Below are 19,907 nucleotides of genomic sequence, written 5' to 3'. Positions count from 1 at the left end.
CCATGGCACTTGTTAGTCAGTGGGATATATTATGCAGCAAGAAGCACATTTTTTCCTCAATGCTGATGCTAGCTCTTGTGCGGTGTGGCTGATCTGCAGTGGTCAGTATTTATCAAAAGTGGTACATTTAAGCAGTGATGGGTTCATGATTGACCAAAGCTCTGTGATAGAACAGGGGAGCAAAGGCTGGTGTGATCCAACTGATGAGCTACTGTTGCTCAGATTGACGTTAAATCTGGTTCTGATAGAAAGGTGTCCAAATAGGCAGTGTGTCACAATTTGTTGCATATGGGGCTGCATAGCTGCAGACCTGTGGTGCTCATGCTGACCCTCATCCAACCATCAAAAGCACCAACATTGGGCTTGTGAGCTTTAGAAATAGACCAATGAGCATGTATGTATCTCTTAACTGGGGAATACATGGCACTGGGATGCACTATGGGAGGAAGGTAAGCCGGATGAGGCAGTGTGACGCTTTGGGTAACGCTGTGGTTGGCAAGCAGTCATCTGACCATTCATGTGGGTACTATTTGAAACATAGCACTTTCCCAAACACTGTTGCAGACCATGTACAACCTTTCGTGGAGACAGAATCCATGACCGCTGTGGTCTCCCTCAGAAGAATAATGCACCCTGTCAACAAAGCGAAACAGATAATTTAAGAAGGACTTCAAAAATCTGCTGCAAACATCTTGGACCTTCAGAGGTCTAGTTGAATCTAAGCCTCGATGGTCCAGGGCTGGTGTGGCAACAACAGAGAGAGAAACACACTATTTTATCATAATGTCGTGCATTTTGGTTGGTTTGATGCCTTTAAGAAAAAAGGCCAGAAACTTGGCTGAGTCAGGTTGCTCATGCGCCCAAATGGCACACAGATCAATTAATGAGTCAATTAGAGGTACTCCTAACCTCAACTGCTTATGTGTATACAGCACATCCAGATGGACTTTATACAGATGTCCATAGAATTAATTTCTTCAATTTCAGCTTCTTATTGGATGTCAGTGACAAGGTGGTAGAGCTACACAAGGCTGGGATGGACTACAAGACCAACAGCATAAAGCTTGGTGAGAAGATGACAACTGTAGGTGTAGTTATTCAAAAATGGACCTTCACTGGTCCTTGACCTGGAGCTTTATGCAAGATCTTGCTTCATGGGGTGAGGATAATCACAAGAAAGCAGTGAGATCAGACAAACTGCTGCATCGGGAGGAGCTTGTTAATAATCTGAAGGCTGTTGGGGTCAAAGTCAACAAGAACACCATTCGTGCTGCCTTACACCATGATCAACTGAAGAGTTGCACAGATCCGTCTTGAGATTGCCAGCAAACATCCAAATGATTCAGAGATGGGGTGCGGCATGTGGCGAAGCGATAGAGCACATGACCCATATAAGGAGGCCTCAGTCCTTGATGCAGCTGTCCCAGGATGAGTCCCGACCCCGGAGACCTATGCTGCATGTCTTCCCCTTTTCTCTACTGTCCTCTCCACTTTCTGTCTGCTTACTTTGGAAAAATAACAAAAGTTAAGGCCACTAGTGCTTCAAAAAAAAAAAAAAAAAAATCACCGGCCACTTTATTAGGTACACATTTTGCCTTCAGAACTGCCTTAATCCTTCGTGGCATTCAACAAGGTACTGGAAACATTTGTCAGAGAGTTTGGTCCATATTGACATGATAGCATCACACAGATGCTGCAGATTTGTCATCTGCACATTCATGATGCGAATCTCCCGTTCCACCACATCCTAAAGATGCTCTATTGGATTGAGATCTGGTGACTATGGAGGCCATTTGAGTCCATTGAACTCATTGTCATGTTCAAGAAACCAGTCTGAGATGATTCGTGCTTTATGACATGGCGCGTTATCCTGCTGGAAGTAACCATCAGAAGATGGGTACACTGTGGTCATAAAGGGATGGACATGGTCAGCAACAATACTCAGGTAGGCTGTGATGTTGACTCGATGCTCAATTGGTACTAAGGGGCCCAAAGTGTGCCAAGAAAATATCCCCCACACCGTTATACCACCACCACCAGCCTGAACCGTTAATACAAGGCAAGATGGATCCATGCTTTCATGTTGTTGACGCCAAATTCTGACCCTACCATCCGAATGTCGCAGCAGAAATCGAAACTCATCAGACCAGGCAACGTTTTTCCAATCTTCTATTGTCCAATTTTGGTGAGCCTGTGTGAATTTTAGCCTCAGTTTCCTGTTCTTAGCTGACAGGAGTGGCACCCGGTGTGGTCCTCTGCTGCTGTAGCCCATCCGCCTCAAGGTTCGACGTGTTGTGCATCAGAGATGCTCTTCTGCATTCCTTGGTTGTAACAATTCAATTCAATTCAAAGATACTTTATTGATCCCCGAGGGGAAATTAGAATTCCAGTACAACCCATCCAAACATACATCATGACACAAGACAAGGGGGGGACGGGTCACCGAGGTTTGCTGCCCACTCACAGGCGCTGCCCTTGCTAGATGAGAAAAGAGGCCACATTAGGTAAGTAGAGGGAAAAAAAAAATCATATTTCACACTTTATCCTTAGCAGGATACAGTTTGAGATTGCAAAAAACCTCAGCACAAAGAAGCAACAAGTTGACAAAACAACATCATGCTGGGAACGGTGAAGGTGTGAGGGGTGCATATGTTTATCTTGAGCATGTGTGTGTGTGCAAGTAAGTCCATGAAGCACTGTCACAGAGGCCATTGTCCTTGATGGTACGTTGGAATGTTCATCAACCGGCCACAAAGTTCTGAACAGGTCCACAGATGTCCTCAGGGAAGGGAGGGTGCAGAGGGAGCAGAGCGTCATGTTTACATAACTTCCAGGAGAAGTTGAAGATAGCCAGCCATCAAGGCCGTGCAGGGGAGCCAGATTCAGAAATACAACAATTATTTGGGTAGGCTGACTCTTAATTTTCCGTCAGCCTTGAGAGTCTCGCTGGTGCTTCTCAAAAGCGAATCCAAACAGCCAAATTCCTGGTCTTTCTGCCAGATCCGAGCGAACAACGTTCTCCAAGATTTATCCCATTTCACCCCTGAGTCCAGGAACCGCAACCTGCCTGCGATCCTGTGTAAGGATCACATCCAGTCTGTGATTCAGCTCACGTAACATCTCAGTCTGAGTGCTGATCACCCTGAAGATCCCATCACACATGCCAGGCAGCCTCACAATTGCTAGAACAGCTGCTGACATTCTCCGAATTACTCGATATGCCAGGTAACCGCTGACTCCAAAAAGCAGAAATCTTGATATCAAACATCCAATTATATACATATCTTCCACATCCTCGACTGACATTATCGACAGACACACAATCCTCCACTTCTGCCAGGAGTCCATCGTGTATCCGGAGAAAAATATCCTGTCCAGGCAAGTGGGCTCTCCCGGCCCCTGTCTTCCCGTCGAGAAAATTTGATCAATTGCATTGAGAGACCAGCTGACCAAATCCATATTTTGGAAGAATTTGGAAGATGTGCAAAAAGAGGCTCCAAAAAAAAGACAAGACACAGAGTTGAAGCAGGGCAGATATGGGAGGGGTGCGGGAGACAGAGAAAAAGCGTCCACCTCCACCGAGAGCAGGAAAAGAAGGAGTGGTTATTTGAGTTACTGTTGCCTTTCTATCAGCTCGAACCAGTCTGGCTATTCTCCTCTGACCTCTGGCATCAACAAAACATTTGCCATCGCAGAACTGCCGCTCACTGGATATTTTCTCTTTTTCGGACCATTCTCTGTAAACCCTAGAGATGGTAGTGCATGAAAATCCCAGTAGATCAGCAGGTTCTGAAATACTCAGACCAGCCCGTCTGGCACCAACAACCATGCCACGTTCAAAGTCACTTAAATCACCTTTCTTCCCCATTCTGATGCTCGGTTGAACTGCATCAGATCGTCTTTACCATGTCTAGATGCCTAAATGCATTGAGTTGCTGCCATGTGATTGGCTGATTAGAAATTTGCGTTAACGAGCAGTTGGACAGGTGTCCCTAATAAAGTGGCTGGTGAGTGTATATATATATATATATATGATTCAGAGAAAGCAGGGAAGATACCAGATAGCATATAATACAAAATCATGTTTGTTCACATCAGCTTGACCCACTGAGTCTGGATGAAGAGAAATGCTGAGAATGACTGGAAGAGGATCATCCCCATTGTCAAATATGGAGGAGGAGGCATTATGCTTTGGAGCTGTTTCCTTGCCAAGAGAACACGACAACATTGCTGCTTTCAGTGGTCAATGGACGGGACCATGTGCCATAAAATCTATGATGAGAACCTCCAACCCTCAGCAAGAACACTGACGATGGGTCATGGATGGGTCTTCTCACATAATAATGACCCAAAAACTATATAAAGGCAACAGAGAGGTAGCTGATATCCTGTAGACGGAGCTCTAGCTTCAAATTGCACATTGACAACCAAGAAACCTAAAAGAGTTAGTGTTTCTGCGCAGAGAAGTGTGTGAAAATCCCTCCATGTGTTTACCTGGCGACTAACTACAAGAAACATCCTACTGCTTTGTTTCCCACTAAAAGATGACTTAGATCTACCAAGATCTAAGTCTTGGCAAACTTGGCAATAAAGCTGATTCTGATTTATTTCCTTCATTGCAAACTAACATCACTGATTATAAAAACTAATTAATAAAAGTTATATGTTATTGTTACATTTATTTGCATCGAAGAAAACAACACTAGCCTTTTCTTGAGTTTTTTATCCAAGTATGTTCTGCAGAGCATAAAGTCTCGGCTACATTTACAACTGCTTCCTGATTTAGAAGTGTGTATACACTGCTTATTACTGGAATAATTACCTGCAAAATCCAGACTAAAAATCCAGCTTTTAGAAATATTTTAAATAAACAAAAGTATAATTATGAAACTTTGGATTTATTGGCCATAATTGTGTGGACAAGCAAGAAATGTAACTTTGGTTTCACAGCAGAGTAGCTGACTAGTCGGCTGTAAGGTTTATCATTGTGTTCATCGAAGAGTCAGCCTGGGGAAGAAACCGTCTCTGTGGCGGCTCGTTTTTGTACATAAAGCTCTGTAGCCCTGACCTGAAGGTAAAAGTCTGAACAGTTTGTGTCCAGGATGTGTGGGGTCTGCATAGCTGTTATGTTATTTTGACACAAAGTCAACATTTCGCTAACAATTTTTTCCATATAGATAAATGCGATGCAGCTTTAAAGGGAAAAACTGGAATGTGTGTGATGATCCCCACGTCTCATAAGGCTAAGATCACTATTTTAGTTATATTATCAAATTTGAAAGGAGAAAAAAACAGTTACTACTTCTTGTCAATTTTCCCCCCCAGATGCCAAGCATCAATGTACACCCTAAACCGCCCTGTAAGATAATGTCTCTCCTTATTTGGTTTAGAGCTCAGATTTCGTATTTATTTATTTTATTCTACTATTAATGACAAGGCTCATGTTACATAAATTATTTTTTACTGTTTGTTTTGCACATTTAAGACATCTAACTATTATCGGTGTGATTAAAACCTTTTTAAGGCATTTTTCACTATTTGCATTTATGCTTTATGTCCATCATACTCCTTTAATCTATGTGCTTCATCCTTTTTCATGATCTTCCCTGGGTGAGAAAAATGAACAAACTCTGATTTCCATCTGAAAAACACAATTGTTTTCTCAGCCATCAGTAACTCTTTATCAAGTTTTCACCAAAGGTATTCACTCACCCCTCTAAATTAGTGGATTCAGGTGTTCCATCACTTCCATGGCCTCAGGTAAATAAAGTCCAGTAAGGAAACTTCCTCGCTGTTATTCCCCAAGTCAAAGTTAAAACAACATGAACCTGGTTGAGAATGACGGCAGCACAGACATATATTGGTAGAACACGTAAAATCACAGAGTGGGGTCTGAAGATGCTGAGGTACATAGCGTATAGAAGTAGCCAATTTTCTGCAGAGTTAATAGCTACAGACCTCCAAGCTTAATGTAGCATCCAGATTATCTCCAGTACATACAGAACTTCATGGTTTTCCATAGCTGAGCAACTGCATCCAAATCTTACATCACCAAGTTCATTTAAAGGCGTCAGATGGAGTGCTGCAAAGCATGTTGGCACTTCTGGAAGGTGGTCAAACATTCCCATAAAGGGACTCTTAAACCTGTTAAAAGCCTTCTCAGAAGAGTTGAAACTGTTATGTGGACCAACATCACATGAAGAATAGATCAAGGTTTCAACTCCAGCTCAGCTGTGTGCTAAGGCAGATGAGCGAATATTTTTGGCAACATAGTGTATCTCATTTAGCAAAAATAAACCGTGCCTTGGAAAGCATTCATACCCCTTGACCCTTTTCCACATTTTCTCACATTACAACTGCAAACTTTCATGCATTTTGTTTGGGATTTTAAGCTGTAAGCACTACATTTTATTAAGGGGTAGCAAACTAAAGGGGTCTGAATACAAAAGCACATGAAACTTTGTAGATTTGTATGTGTAAAAAAGGTTTACAAATCATGTCTAATTTATCTTCCACTTCACAACTGTGCAATAATTTATGTTGATCTCTCACCTGCAAACCTTTTAAAACACATTAAAGTTTGCAATTGTAATGTACTAAAATGTGGAACCCAACCTTATTGTAGGGAAAACATCATCCTAGGCCAACAATTAAATAAACAATGCTCTATCCTGAGCAGCATTAGTGTTTAATTGTTTTACAGTAACATTCAAACAAATATAGCATCTAAGTATTTATTCTGTATGATGAGGCATTCTGTGTCATTGTTTCAGGAACTAATAACACTGTAGATGCCCCTCTGCTGGCCTTCATCAGCGACACTCATAATACGGGTTTTTCTTCGTCCGGCATCAGCTTCTTCAGGTAAATGCTGGAGTTAAAAGTGGAGCTGCGAGGTCTCTCACTGGGCAAGAAGTTTGCAGATTTTACTTCGTCGTTCCTCTTCTTCATCAGTAAGAAAGCAGGCGTCATTTGATCCGGGTTGAGCTACATCAACACAAGAAGAGAATAAATTACTGTTTAATTGGTGTAAGGATGACTCACTTCTCACAGGCTGATAGATCTTTTAATGATGGTTCACAAATGTGTGTATCCAAATGGAAAGCTAGTCTTTTTGTCTTTTCTGTGTTGAAATTGATTTTGTGGACTGGAGCTAATATGAACTCAACCTAACTAGAAAAACATCACAGAAAATTTACAAAGAATTAAAAATTCTGTGTAAATTTACCAAATGGATATTTGAAAACAAAACAAAACATAATAAATGACCTTAAAATATGAGACACTGACTGCATTTATTGGCACCCCTGTTAAAGATGTGTTAAAAGCTTTAAACCAAGTTTAAGGTCACGGTTACGTACCATTTCGCTCTAGTGAAACAAAAAATAAATACAATTATATAATATTCTATTAAGTGAAAAGCATAGAATTAACTGGAAATTTGGTTGGATGAATAAAGTTGTAAGTTCAATGAATAAAGTAGTATAGGTAGGCATAGCCAATGCCTGGGTAAATAGATTATACAACATTATAACCACTGTTAAACAATATTAATGTTTAGAATTTTTTAATAAAACTGTACCCATATTTGAGAAGTAAATATGTTTGAATCACTTTAGAGTTGTTTTGACATTTTGACAGATCCTAGTGTCCCAGCTGTCCCTGAATGCAGTTTGGGCGGCTGTTGGGAAAACCCTCATACAACAAGATTCCTCTTGCATTTCAAGCTATGTATTGAATTTGGGCTCGTTGGATGCTACAGGTTGTCATTTGAAAGTCAGCCAAACTATGTACCTTGCTGCTGTTTAAATACTCTGACATAAAGTTTTGGTTTGCCTCCTTTTTTTCTCCACTTCAGCTGCATGAAAAACCCTAATGTTCACAAATAGTGAACACTGGGAGTCCTCTCTGTTTTGTTTTGATGTAATTTCTTAAAGCTGCACTAGAGAACTTGCATTGTGCATTTCACACATTAACATTTTCTATGTGCTCTGAACAATGGTGCTGGAGAATGGAGTGCGGTGGTCCAAAGGTGCAAACATTCAGGAAACACATAAAAGATGCAAACTCCAAAACACACAAACACTAAAAGCAAATGCAACAGAAAAGTGCTGCAAAAGAAAAATGCTGAAATCACAGCAGATTTCACACTGCAAAGACTAAACAGATGCAAATGTACAATTTGTGTTTTATCCGAAAGGGCAACATTTTTTAAAATCAGAATTTCTGTTATGCTCAAAACAAGTTATTTTTTATTATAGCTAACCAAGGTCTTATACCTATGTAAGCAAAGTTCTTGAATAATACTTTATGTGTCTTTTTTATTGTTATATGTTTTTTTAATTTTTATTTATGGTTCATAAAGCAATGTGTAACAGGCTATTCTATTCTCCCATCAGCTACAGTAAATAGTGTCAAACCTCATTGTGAACACTCACACCAGTGAGAAACCGGGGCACTGGGACTTCTCTGTCATTGTGACTGTGCTCGCTCAGGTCCAGCATGGACTGAGTTCGTTCCGACATTGTGGATTTCACCCCTTTCCTGAGCAACCCTGGTGTTTTCCGCTTGAGCTTCCTCATGATTTCACTCAAAGAGCTGAAGTTCCCTGTGTGCGGCACCTTTAGGATTAAAGGTTTTTTCCCCTGAGAGAAGGACAGAAAAGAGTCTCAGGTTCTGCAGCAGCTTTCAAGTGAATTATTCAAGTGCTTTGCCTTGAATGGCCAGCTACTTACTGTGGAAGATGACGTGTTCTCTCTGGAGTTAACATCATCTGTTTTGTTCTCCTCTTCTAAAAAAGGCTCCATCCTGGAGATTGACCTTCTCTTGGAATACAATGTATTTGTTGGCTCTGGTGGAACATCAGTTCCAGTTCCAGTTCTCTCATGTTTATTAGGCTGTTTCTCTACAGAGAGATCCCTGGATATGCTTCTCTCTACTGTTGGCTCGGGCCTGCAGGAAAAACAGTTTTTACTTTTGAGTTTACATCGGTTATATGTTTTTCTGCGTGGGGATTATTATATTTAGGATGCTACCTTTTTATTTCCTCAGTAGCCGGTGGGTTTGTTGACAGCGTTTCTGTGATGCTGTAGAAATAAAACAATTCTCCTCAAGTTATTGCATAAAACAAGTGGTAAAGTTCTTAACTACCTTAATGAAAAATACAGGCATGGAAAAATATGTTGGCACCCCTAGAGAAAACTGCAGCAAAGAGATACATCTTGGGATCACCTGGTCTCTGTGGCAAACATTAGATGCAACCAAAGACTTTTGTGTCCTACCATCACAAACATAAACTTGGAGTTTGCTGAACTCTGCTGGAACTTCTTTTAAAACTGCTTTGGGAAGAGGAAAATCACACTGAACTTTTAAAACAAATGCTCCAGGCAGGTTTTCTGTGGAAAAAAGGATGAACTGTGGAAAAGCCTTTAAAAGCCACTCAAGTGGATCTGTTATGCTGTGGGTGTGATTCTTTTCCAAAGGCCCTGGGAACCATGTTAGAGTGCAACTCTTTGAAATGCCAGGCAATGTTAATACAAAATCTGGGGGCCTTGTTTAGAAAACTGAAAGTAGACATCTTTTGGGCGAGCAGAATATCCATGCATCCAATGTTTGTATGTGCTTATTTCTGCATGCAGAATAAACTACCATGCAAATGTAAACACTTATACCTGTGTTAGCTTTGACAGCCATTTAATTAAGTTTTAGTCATGGTCTTGCGACTAAATGCTGTTATGTTTTAGACAAGTTTTAGTCCTTTTAGTGATTTTGGTTTTAGTCCAGTGGACTAAATTACCTGTGCCTTGAATGCATATGATATGAAATCATTCAGGAATGCCTGTTTAGGCCCTCTTACATCCTAAAGGAAAATTGTTCCATCACACCAAGAGGAAATATTTATCCAACAATGGAATAGAGATGATTATAACCAGAACTAATCTTGCCTTTCCACACGATCAAAATTACATGATCGGATTTGATTTATTCCTCACTTTTTTTTAGTATTAGTCTAGTTTTTGTATATAAAAAAAGCCATTAAGGAAATAGTCTTGTCATAGTTTTACTTGATGAAATAAAAAGTGTCTAAAGGCAATGTAGGGGACACTTCAAACACCTGGAAGAAGGTGGTCTGGTCACATGAGACCAAAACGGAACTTTCTGGCCTACACGTGAAATACTATGTTTGGCGTTAAGCTAAAACTGCACATAACCGTAAACATGGAGATAAGGCCAAAAAAGACATTTTCTTGCAGGACAGGGACAAAGGAATGGTTTAGATCAAACCATATTTAAGAGATAGAATGGCTTAGTCAAAGTCAATTTAGAAATGTTGCAATACTTGAAAATTAATCTCACTGAGATTGAGCTGTATTGCTTAGGTGAGTGGGCAAAGATTTCAGTCTCTAGATGTGCAAAGCTGATACCTGCACACACCCAAAACCTTCAGCTGTAACTGCAGCGAAAGCTGATTCTACAAAGTATTGACTAAGTGGGCTGAATACAAATGCATGCTGCACTTTTTATGTCTATATTTAAGAAAAGTTTTGAAAACTGCCCTTTCACAACTGTGCACTATACACGTGTTGGTCTATTACACAAAATCCTAATAAAGGAAAAAAAGGGGGTTGTACAAAGTATTTAGAGCAGGAGTGCCTATTACTGTGCTACCAGTGATCCCCCCCCCCATGAACAAACGTACTTATATAAAAAGTAAAAAGAAAATTGTATTTTATTGTGTGAGATTATGCAACTTTTATAAAAGATGAATTAATTGTCTTTATCAAGGGGCATCAACCTGTTTTTCCATGTCTGTAAATCCTGGTAAAAGACTCACTTGATAGTTGTGATTTATTTGCCACTCTGCTTGTGACTGGAGAATTATTGTTATTTTTATATTTAAATGGGACATAATATGCTTCCTTTTCACTCTTCTATCAATCAGTTGTGGTCTAAAGTGGAACTGTAATGCTTTGGTCTAAACTCCTTGTTATTGGAGCTCCACAGGCTCCTCTTTTACCCTTGTTCTGATGTGCGTCTGAGTGAACCTCTTTGGTGGGGTCTCTGTAAATGCTAATGAGGCACTTTACACCCTGCCCTTCTCCAGGTCAAAGAGCGATCCACTCCCTTCGGCCATTTTTGTAGTTTGAAACAGAGATACAATTATCTAGCGGCGGAGAAACTTTTTATTCCCAAATTGATTAAAAGATGCCAACAAGGGAAGACTTGTCCAACCAGCCTTACATGTTCGAGCCGGAGTCAAATAAATGATTTTTGTTACTGTAATCACACCCTCTTCACCAAAACCAACTAACTACACTACACTGAAGAGGTTCTGGTGCTGGGGGGCAGTATAATGAACATTTAAAATTATCCACCTGCAGCTTCGGCATACTTGAGCTTGGACTATTAAATCGCAGCCAGATATAAAAATTATGGATTTGTGAAATTGGTAAGCCGGAGGTCCATGACCTTGTTAAACTGTTCCACTGCAAATACTGTGACGTAATTGTTCATAAAACGTGAAAGAGAATAGAGAAAACTAAACAGACTTAAAAATATGACCCAGACAGAATATAAAGATATCTATGCAGCACCTGGAGAGACTAAATTCAACTTGTTTGCACTCCTACAGACTCCAAATACACAACAAAATGTATGTAAGGGCTAAAAAAGAGGATTTTGCATGATATGTCCCCTTTAAGAATAATTCAGTAGCAGAACATGCACAATAAGAAATCTTGAACATAACATCTGCTCATTATGGGGGATTACGTACATAGTTAAAAGACAGCTTTTTGTGGTTTGTTTTTAAATTCTAAGTAAAAATGTAAGTTGATTTGATATGTGTTCTCCCTTCAAGGCCTCACCAGTGCTGTAAAGCAGGGATAAACAGAGATCATCCAGCTACAGTACCTTCTCCTCTTCCAAACAAGGTGTTCATTGTAGGTAAATTTGTCCCCAGTTGGTGTGTCCTCATTTTTTTCCAGCTGTGACATTTTCTCTGCTGCGTTTTCCATATGTAGATCCAGAAGAGTTGCAGGCCGGCTGCTGTCTCTGTGAACAACACCCATTGCTTCCCAGTCCAGGAAGACGTCTGCAGGTGGAGAAGGAGGGTTTGTGAGCTCAGGCTCAGCAGAGAGCTGTTTTAGGGGCCTGTGATGTAAGAAGTCTTTGGCATGGTGAGGCTTGTATACTTGGGTGCCAGCCGTGACTCCCCAAGTGTCGAGAACTGGGACTGAATTAGCGAAAAGGATCCTGAACTCTTGGTCAAATGATTCAACAACCGGTCCTCTCAGGACTGTGATGAGCTGCCGGTGCAGATGGGTGTCTGTCCATGTGAGGCTGGAGGAAAACAAAAGAAATATCCTGTTAGTGGACTTTAAAAAAATGTGTAAAAGGCTTCGCAAAGGCTGTTTTATTTTTACCTGTAGCTGCCATGAATCACTGTCTCCAAATCCACCAGGATGAAATTGGCTTTAACTTCCCCAACCACCATTCTCCCACTCCTTGAGCAAAAGGTTTTCCCTCCAAGAACGCAGACCCGTATGTTCTGTTGGAGAAATATCTTAAAGTCATACTTGTGGTGGCTAAATGTGTTTCTGCGGCAAAATGCAAACCTCTAACTTGAGCCTGAGGTGTTGTGCAATATTTTTGATACATAACTGAAAGCTGATATTTAGATACACAGTTGAAGAGGCATAACTGGTTTTCACAGTAATCCAGATTAAACGTTTCCTGTGTTAGGTTAGTTAGAAATCAATAACTTTTTATTATGTTTTCAAAGTCGTACGTTTACATACATTTCTTTAGTATTTGGTAGCAATGGAACTTTGGCCCACTCCTCTTGAAGGGAGAACTGTGGATGGAGTCAGGTTTGTTGGCTACATTGGTCACACACACACACACACACACACACACACACACACACACACACACACACACACACACACACACACACACACACACACACCTTTCAGGTTTGTCTACAAATGTTCTATGGGACTCAGATCAGTATCCCTGGGGTATAAATTTAACATGGCACAGAGGCCTATTTTCCATGGTCACTATGCAAAACAGGAAAGACAAGAGAACATGTCATTCTAGCAAAGCCAGTAGCTTTGTGGTAAGTTTGCAAGCCCTACAACACCTTCTCAACTGTAAAGCACATTGGCAGCGTCATGTTGCATGGGTGTTTTGTTGCAACAAGGACCCATGCAGTTCACAAAATAGAGGGCATCATGAGGAAAGAACATGATGTGGAAAAAGTGGAAAAGTTTATCAAAACATCAGTCAGGAAATTAAGATCAGAAAAAAAATCCAAATGGACAATGACCCTAATTATATCTTAAAGTAAATGTTTTGAGTGGCCATGATCGGTTTATAAGCAGAGCTGATAAGGTGTGTGTGAGCAAGTCAGACTACAAATCTAACTCAGTTATACCAGTTCTGTCAGCAGAAATGGGCCAAAATTAGATTCTCAACAGTGAACAGTAATTGTGGAAGTGGGATTATATTTGTCTCCCTGAGCTCTGATAGGCTGCAGCTTGATTGTTTGTGGTTATAAGACATTAACATCTGGAAACCAGAAACCTGGCAGAAGAGGAACAATGAAGCATGAAAAGAATCCAAAACACTCAAGAGGAAGAGCAAACAGAAAACCTAGAAATGGCTAAGTGGGTCGCCTGAATTTAATTCAGCAGAACAAATTTGTATTGACAAGACGAAAGGTAAAACGACATGTAACACACCAGTTTAGGTAGGTAGGTAGTCAGGTAGGTAGGTAGGGAGGGAAGGAGGGAAGGAGGGAGGGAGGGAAGTAGAGTTACATACAGGAGGCATCTCTCAAGACAATAAGACAATATAATAGGAGGAACTATTTTGAAAACAAATAATTTACTTGTTTTTATTTACATTTTATTAGGAAATTTGAATGTCAGCAATGATTTATGCCCTTCTCAAGAATGATTGGAAAACAGTCAAATCCTCCTTGTAATGCTGACCAGCTTTTGCATGTTTCCACTGATATTTTAATAATTTAGTGATGAGCTCTGAGGTTGGAAGGCCTCTTTAGCATAACTCTAATTTTTAAATCCCTCCATAGTTTCTCTATTAGATTCAAGTCAGCGCTCTGGATGGGTAACTCCATAATGTTAATACAATTATCTAATATCCAGAGGAGACATATTGCTATAATTAACTACCAGGGGTATGAATAATTAAGGACTATAGACATTATAACTATAGACAGTCCAATAGACAGATAGATTAATTCTTAATTCTTTGTTATTACATTTTGTATTGTTTGTTTGCACTGTTGTAGTCAGGTCTTGTATTATACTTGTGCCTGTTTGTCTTTAACCGTCATATCTTTTCGACCTGTGTGTATTCAGACCTGCATTTCTTAAAGGCCCTCGATAACTTAAACAAATGGGCAGACAAACCCGATGGTTCAGGAAGTCAAGAGAAATGCAAGAACATCTACTAGTCCCCAACGAAACAAATGTGGGAACAGGATGGTAAAGTTAAACAGGATATAAGAAAGAGAAACTGAATGCATTAATAGAAGTTATGTTATTAGGAAAAGGAATCCAGACTACAGAAAACAACAAGAAAACAGTTGAAGAACAGGAAGAAAGAGAATAAGTTGTGTGCATGACATGAGTATACTGGTCTATAAAAACCACAATAAGACTTTATGTCTAAAATGTCACTAATATATAAAAATACAGTTAAAAAAAAGCTATGGAAAAGAACCTAATAGCACTCGATTGAATGGTTTTGTCAAAGATGTTACAGATGTAAGTAAAGGTATTTGTTAGAAAAAAGACAATAACATACAGCGTCATATCCACATTACAACCAGAAACTTATAACAACATAATTATATTGGGTTTTTAGGTGACAGGCCAAAAAAAGGAGTGTATAACTGAAGATGAGGGATAATGACATATTATTTTGAAGGTTTTTAAAATATAAAAATTTGAAAAGTTTGGCATCCATTTATATTCAGCCCCATTTAATCTGATGCCACAGAATAAAATCTAGAAGAATCAATTGTCTTCTGAAGTCACATAATTAGTGAACAGAGAATAGTATAATTTAATCTCAGTGTAAATGCAGGTGTCCTGTGAAGGCCACAGAGGTCTGAAAACATGAATGAACAAACAGCATCATGAAGACCAGGAAACTGCAGGCAGAAAACCCAACCAAACACATTAAAGTTTCTTTTTAAGGAGAAGTTTGAAGAAGGGTTAGCTTATAAAACTATATTCTAGGCTTTCACTGTTTTCAGAAGCACTGTTTCATTATCATTTCAATATGGAAAGAAGATGGCACAACTAGAAACCTATCAAGATTTGGTTTTCCACCTGAACCCACAGGCAGGGCAAGAAGAGCATTAATCGGAGAGGCAGCGAAGAGGCTCTTGGTAATTAAAGGAGCTGCAAAAATCAGGTATTTGTTAACTCTACAAGTCTGACATTTAAGTAAGAGTGGCAAGAAGAAAGCCAATTTAGTTAAAAGCCATAACGCAAAGCATGGTGGTGGTAGCATCATGCTGTGGGGGTGCTTTTTATGCACTAGGAACAGGCAAGCTACTAAAAAGTGTGGGTCTGGAGTAAGATCTGTTAGAGCTGGGATGTATGAGGCTGGGGGCCGTTTGCAACCTTTGGAAGGATTTCTTTTGGCCGATTGCAATTCAAGAATGGTGTAATGTTGTCCAGTCAGCACAGCGAGTTGATCCCGAAGGACAACTTTTAAAATTTTTCCTGACATTAAAATGTTGGCGACCTGCCCAGGGTGTACCCCGCCTCTCGCCCATAGACTGCTGTAGATAGGTACTAGCTTCCCCGAAACCCACTATGGAATAAGCGGTAGAAAATGATTGACTGACTGACTGACTGACATTAAACTGTTCTCAAAATGGAAGATGTTATCCGTCTTTTATTAACCAATTTATTTTGGTTTTATTTTAATTTAATAATAAGTAGGACCACAAACATCCTGCCAGTTTTACCCAAAAGCAGACATGCAGTAAACCTGGTGAAATACTGCAAGAGATTTTAAAGAAAAAGTGTCAAATACCCAGTTTTTTTTTTTTTGTTGCAGAGCATAAAAAACTATTAATAAGGAAATAAGGAATACTTGGATCTTTTTTGATTTTTTGGATCTAACATCATTTACAGACCTCCTTTCTACAATAAAAATAAGATTAGGTTCTTAATTAAATTAAAATATTGCATGTTTCATTTATTGTCAAGAAAAAAACAACAACATTGTATTAGAAAGGCTCAAAGTCAGTTCTTAAATCCACTTAACAGGTTATTCTGGATTTTATTCAAAAGAATCAGAGTAAAAGGGCTAAATATCAATATTCAGGGTATCATTTGTAGAACAAAACCTTGAATCCTTTTTCTTTCACTTCATTATATTTAATTTATTGTTGTAAATGTGTGCAGCTATTAAAGGGGTATCATCATTTTCAGATTAGAAAAGAATTAATGTACTCTAAAAATCATGTGCAGACATGTCAGCACCTCAGTGACCCTGAGAAGGTTGGAAGATACTGGCATGTCAGACAATCTAAGACTGGAAAGCCTATAAGGAGCCATGAGAGTATAAATTATTAGCCTCATCCATAAATCTGAACTCCGAGTGGTGGTGAGGGACATTTATCTAGATGGCCAGGAGTATGCATGATGTTCCTCCTTCTAATCTGCTCTGAATGACTCCCACCATGTCAGCATTCAAGAAGTTTTATTTATTTATTTATCAGACAATATTTGCATCACTCCAAAGAAACATAGACAGAAATCAATGCAGTGCAACCAGTTTAGCCGCATGCGGTTAAATCAACATTTAATCGCATGACTACGTAACAAGACACACTGGCAGTTTATGGGATGTGTGAGATGCAGCTTTTGTTGAGCCGTGATGTTCACATATCAGATAACAATGGCCATGCGTTTGGTGTTGACTCACTGGATGCCTGAGCCTGTTAAGGGTGAATTTCTCCTGCAGGGACCTTCGGCTCAGGATGATGTAGACGGGCACACCTCGGGAGGCGGCGGTGTGCAAATCAAAGATTATGGCGTTGTCTGTTAATTGGTCTGTCACAACGGCTATTACCTGCACAACACAGGACAATATTAGAAACACATTTCTTCTCCTTCTCTCATTATCTATTCATGTTCAACACCTTTTAAAAGCTGCACAGATATACAATAGTATAGCAAATATAACTGATAGTATGTTTATCTGTATAACTAGAAAAACTAATATTTTAAAGTAATTACTTCACATTGAGGCAATATTTGTACTTTTCTGGTTCCAACTGATTTGCAGAAGCAGTTTGCTTCCTGTCTGCTGTCAGGGGTTGAGGTTCAGAAGCAAAATAATCCCACTTTTCCGACTCATCAAAGCATAACCACAAGACAAAACATGTAACACTGCATTTCTGCAATCAGTGGATTTATAGCTACGTTACTTCTATAAATCGCCTTCTGTCTTGTAAAAATGTTTTCATGTTGAAAAATGTATCATGCAAATGTGACTTTACACTAAAGTTCTGTGAATTCTTGCAAGCACACTTTGGTTGAGTGAAATCGGCTCCATAGAAAACCAGTTTGAAAATTGAACCTAAGCTTTCATAATGCAACACTGCATTTGCTAAAAATAATGAATCACTTTGTAAAGTTTTATTTGAAAATGTAAAGTTTAACTCACCTTTTGATGCATGTAAAAAAATAAATCAAACTAAGTACAAATTAAATTTCTTTCCACGATGCTTTGGGTCAGAATAACTTAACTGTTTCAGCTGTACCCACAGATATGTGGATTTTATTTTTACTTACAGTTTTGGCTGTTTGTAATTGTTGCCTGATGATCTCTCTGACTTGCGGGTCTCCCTCAACAGGTGGACTGGAGTGGACTGTGACGCTGTTCTGTGGAACCCAGGGGGGTTTCTCCGGCCAGCCGAGTTCCAGGTTTGGGACCGGCACGTCCCAGTGGTAGGGGTCGTAGGTGGAACAGAATTTCTCAGAGCCAAAACTGCTGTCGTATCCATTCAGGTCTTCCACCGACGGCTCGTTAAAGCAATAGTTCTGAGACCGGCTGCATATCTCAGTCACCTCTTCAGGAGATAAGAAGCAGCGCGAGATCTCTGGGCCGATGAAGCTGTAAAAGGCCTCATGGCCGCTGCTGAAGAGTCTCTCCACAGCTTCCCGCTCCATCTCAGAGTGGAGGAACTGTGGGGAAGATTCATCCACCGGCAGGAAAACTACATTCTCATTCAGACTCTGCTCCTGGGAGTTTGACATGATTATAGATACCTGCCTTGTTCCTTCTATTTACAGCAGATCATTTCTATCTGATTAATGCTTTACTCTGTAGAGAAAATCTGGTCTTACTTCCATTTGTCCCCTTCAGAAAAGGTCATACTACGTCCAGGCTGTCAAGTTATGTCAGTTATCCAATATTAATGGCTTCATCTAATAAAAACCTTAAGTAAATTTTACAATCCGTCCAGAGGGCATCAGAAATCTCAACATTACCAGGAGTCTCCACTGTTCCTCTTCAGATACAAAGATTAATCACATTATTCATTCTCCAGCAGCTTCGTCTCCATAAACTGAAGAGCAAAAACATCTATGAGCGGCAGTCATTGTCTTGTCTGGCAGCTTTGAAAAAAAAAAAAGCCCACAGCGATACTCCTGCTGTGCTGCTTTGTTATTCAGTGCTGAAGAGCTGCCTGTGAGGTTGTGGTTCATAACGCGTCCCTCCCCTTGGGCGAGTTTTATCACTCCTGAAACTCTTCCACTCCTTGTTGCTGACATTGTTCTCAGATTCCAGACATTCAGTCCAGCTGACACATTGCTTTGCATTTCACTGAGACACTGTCGTCACCCAAACCCTTCAGTCCTCACAGCACTGCAGTCCCTTACAAAAAGTATTCATATTCTTCAAACTTTTCCACATTTTGTCACACTACAACCAAACACTTCAATATAGTTTATGGAGGGTTTATGTAGTACCCAACACACAAAGTAACACATAACTGAGAAGCGGAAGGAAAACGATTCAAGGTTTTTAACAGTTTTTACATAAAAGAATCTGAAAAGTGTGTGACCATTAGTGAACATTAGTGGCAGGGGTTTAAACCTAAACTGACAGACTGAGCAAGAAGGACATTAATAAGAGAAGCAGCCAAGAGGTCTATAACTCTGGAGGAGCTGCACAAATCTGCAGCTCAGGTGGGAGAATCTGTTGACAGATAATCATTAGCCCCTTAGTGCCTTTTGTTTGAAATTGTTACTTTGAATGTTGTACCTACAATTAGTGAGAATTTAGTAGGATGTAAATTAGCGGCATTAGGCACATAAATATTCACTCACCCATTGTCTATACACTTATATCGGCGCAGGGTCACAGGGGCCTCGTCCCTAGCTTCAGCAGTTTGTGAGTATGAGGCGGGCTACCCTCCTGGGCAGGCAGCCATTCCATCACAGACCAACACAAAGACAAACATGACAAACAACCATACACATGCACACACTCACTCCCAAAGGCAATTTAGAAAAACCAATTAACCTAATAGTCATGTATTCGGACTGCGGGAGAAAGCCAGAGTACCTGGAGGAAATTCACACATGCACTGGGAGAACATGCAGACACCATGCAGAAAGGCCTGAATTTATACCCACCCACAAAATAACTTTGCTGCACAGTCTCAGGTACTCAAATCCTCCTATTCATCAATGATAATACTTTATTACTGTATCTATAGTTGAAGTTCTAACCACTAGATAGTGACAAAATAACTCGTAATACTATTCTTGAAATGTGAATAGGGCTGCAACTAACGATTATTTAGCTAATTGATTAATCTGTTGACTATTTTTCAGATTAAT

General features: G+C 39.9%; 1 protein-coding gene across 2 annotated transcripts; it reads right to left on the bottom strand.

Annotated features, from left to right (window-relative positions):
* Positions 1 to 6,669: 6,669 nt before the first annotated feature.
* fam83e (family with sequence similarity 83 member E) lies at positions 6,670 to 18,715 on the bottom strand. 2 transcript variants are annotated; one of them, XM_047346800.1, is made up of 8 exons: positions 17,853 to 18,715; positions 16,981 to 17,127; positions 12,426 to 12,550; positions 11,914 to 12,342; positions 9,036 to 9,086; positions 8,736 to 8,952; positions 8,421 to 8,645; positions 6,670 to 6,987 (listed from the first exon to the last, which is right to left on the bottom strand). In XM_047346800.1, the coding sequence occupies exons 1-8, from the start codon at positions 18,315 to 18,317 to the stop codon at positions 6,823 to 6,825; spliced, it is 1,824 nt and encodes a 607-aa protein (XP_047202756.1). In that variant the 5' UTR covers positions 18,318 to 18,715; the 3' UTR covers positions 6,670 to 6,822. The 2 variants fall into 2 exon arrangements, with proteins under 2 accessions (XP_047202756.1, XP_047202757.1); XM_047346801.1 differs by having other exon boundaries at positions 8,439 to 8,645.
* Positions 18,716 to 19,907: the final 1,192 nt, after the last annotated feature.

This window comes from Girardinichthys multiradiatus, chromosome 20, assembly GCF_021462225.1.
Source record: "Girardinichthys multiradiatus isolate DD_20200921_A chromosome 20, DD_fGirMul_XY1, whole genome shotgun sequence".
In the NCBI taxonomy this organism is placed as follows: Eukaryota; Metazoa; Chordata; class Actinopteri; order Cyprinodontiformes; family Goodeidae; genus Girardinichthys; species Girardinichthys multiradiatus.
The sequence above is the reverse complement of the archived record's forward strand: the minus strand, read 5'-3'. Positions and strand labels throughout refer to the sequence as shown.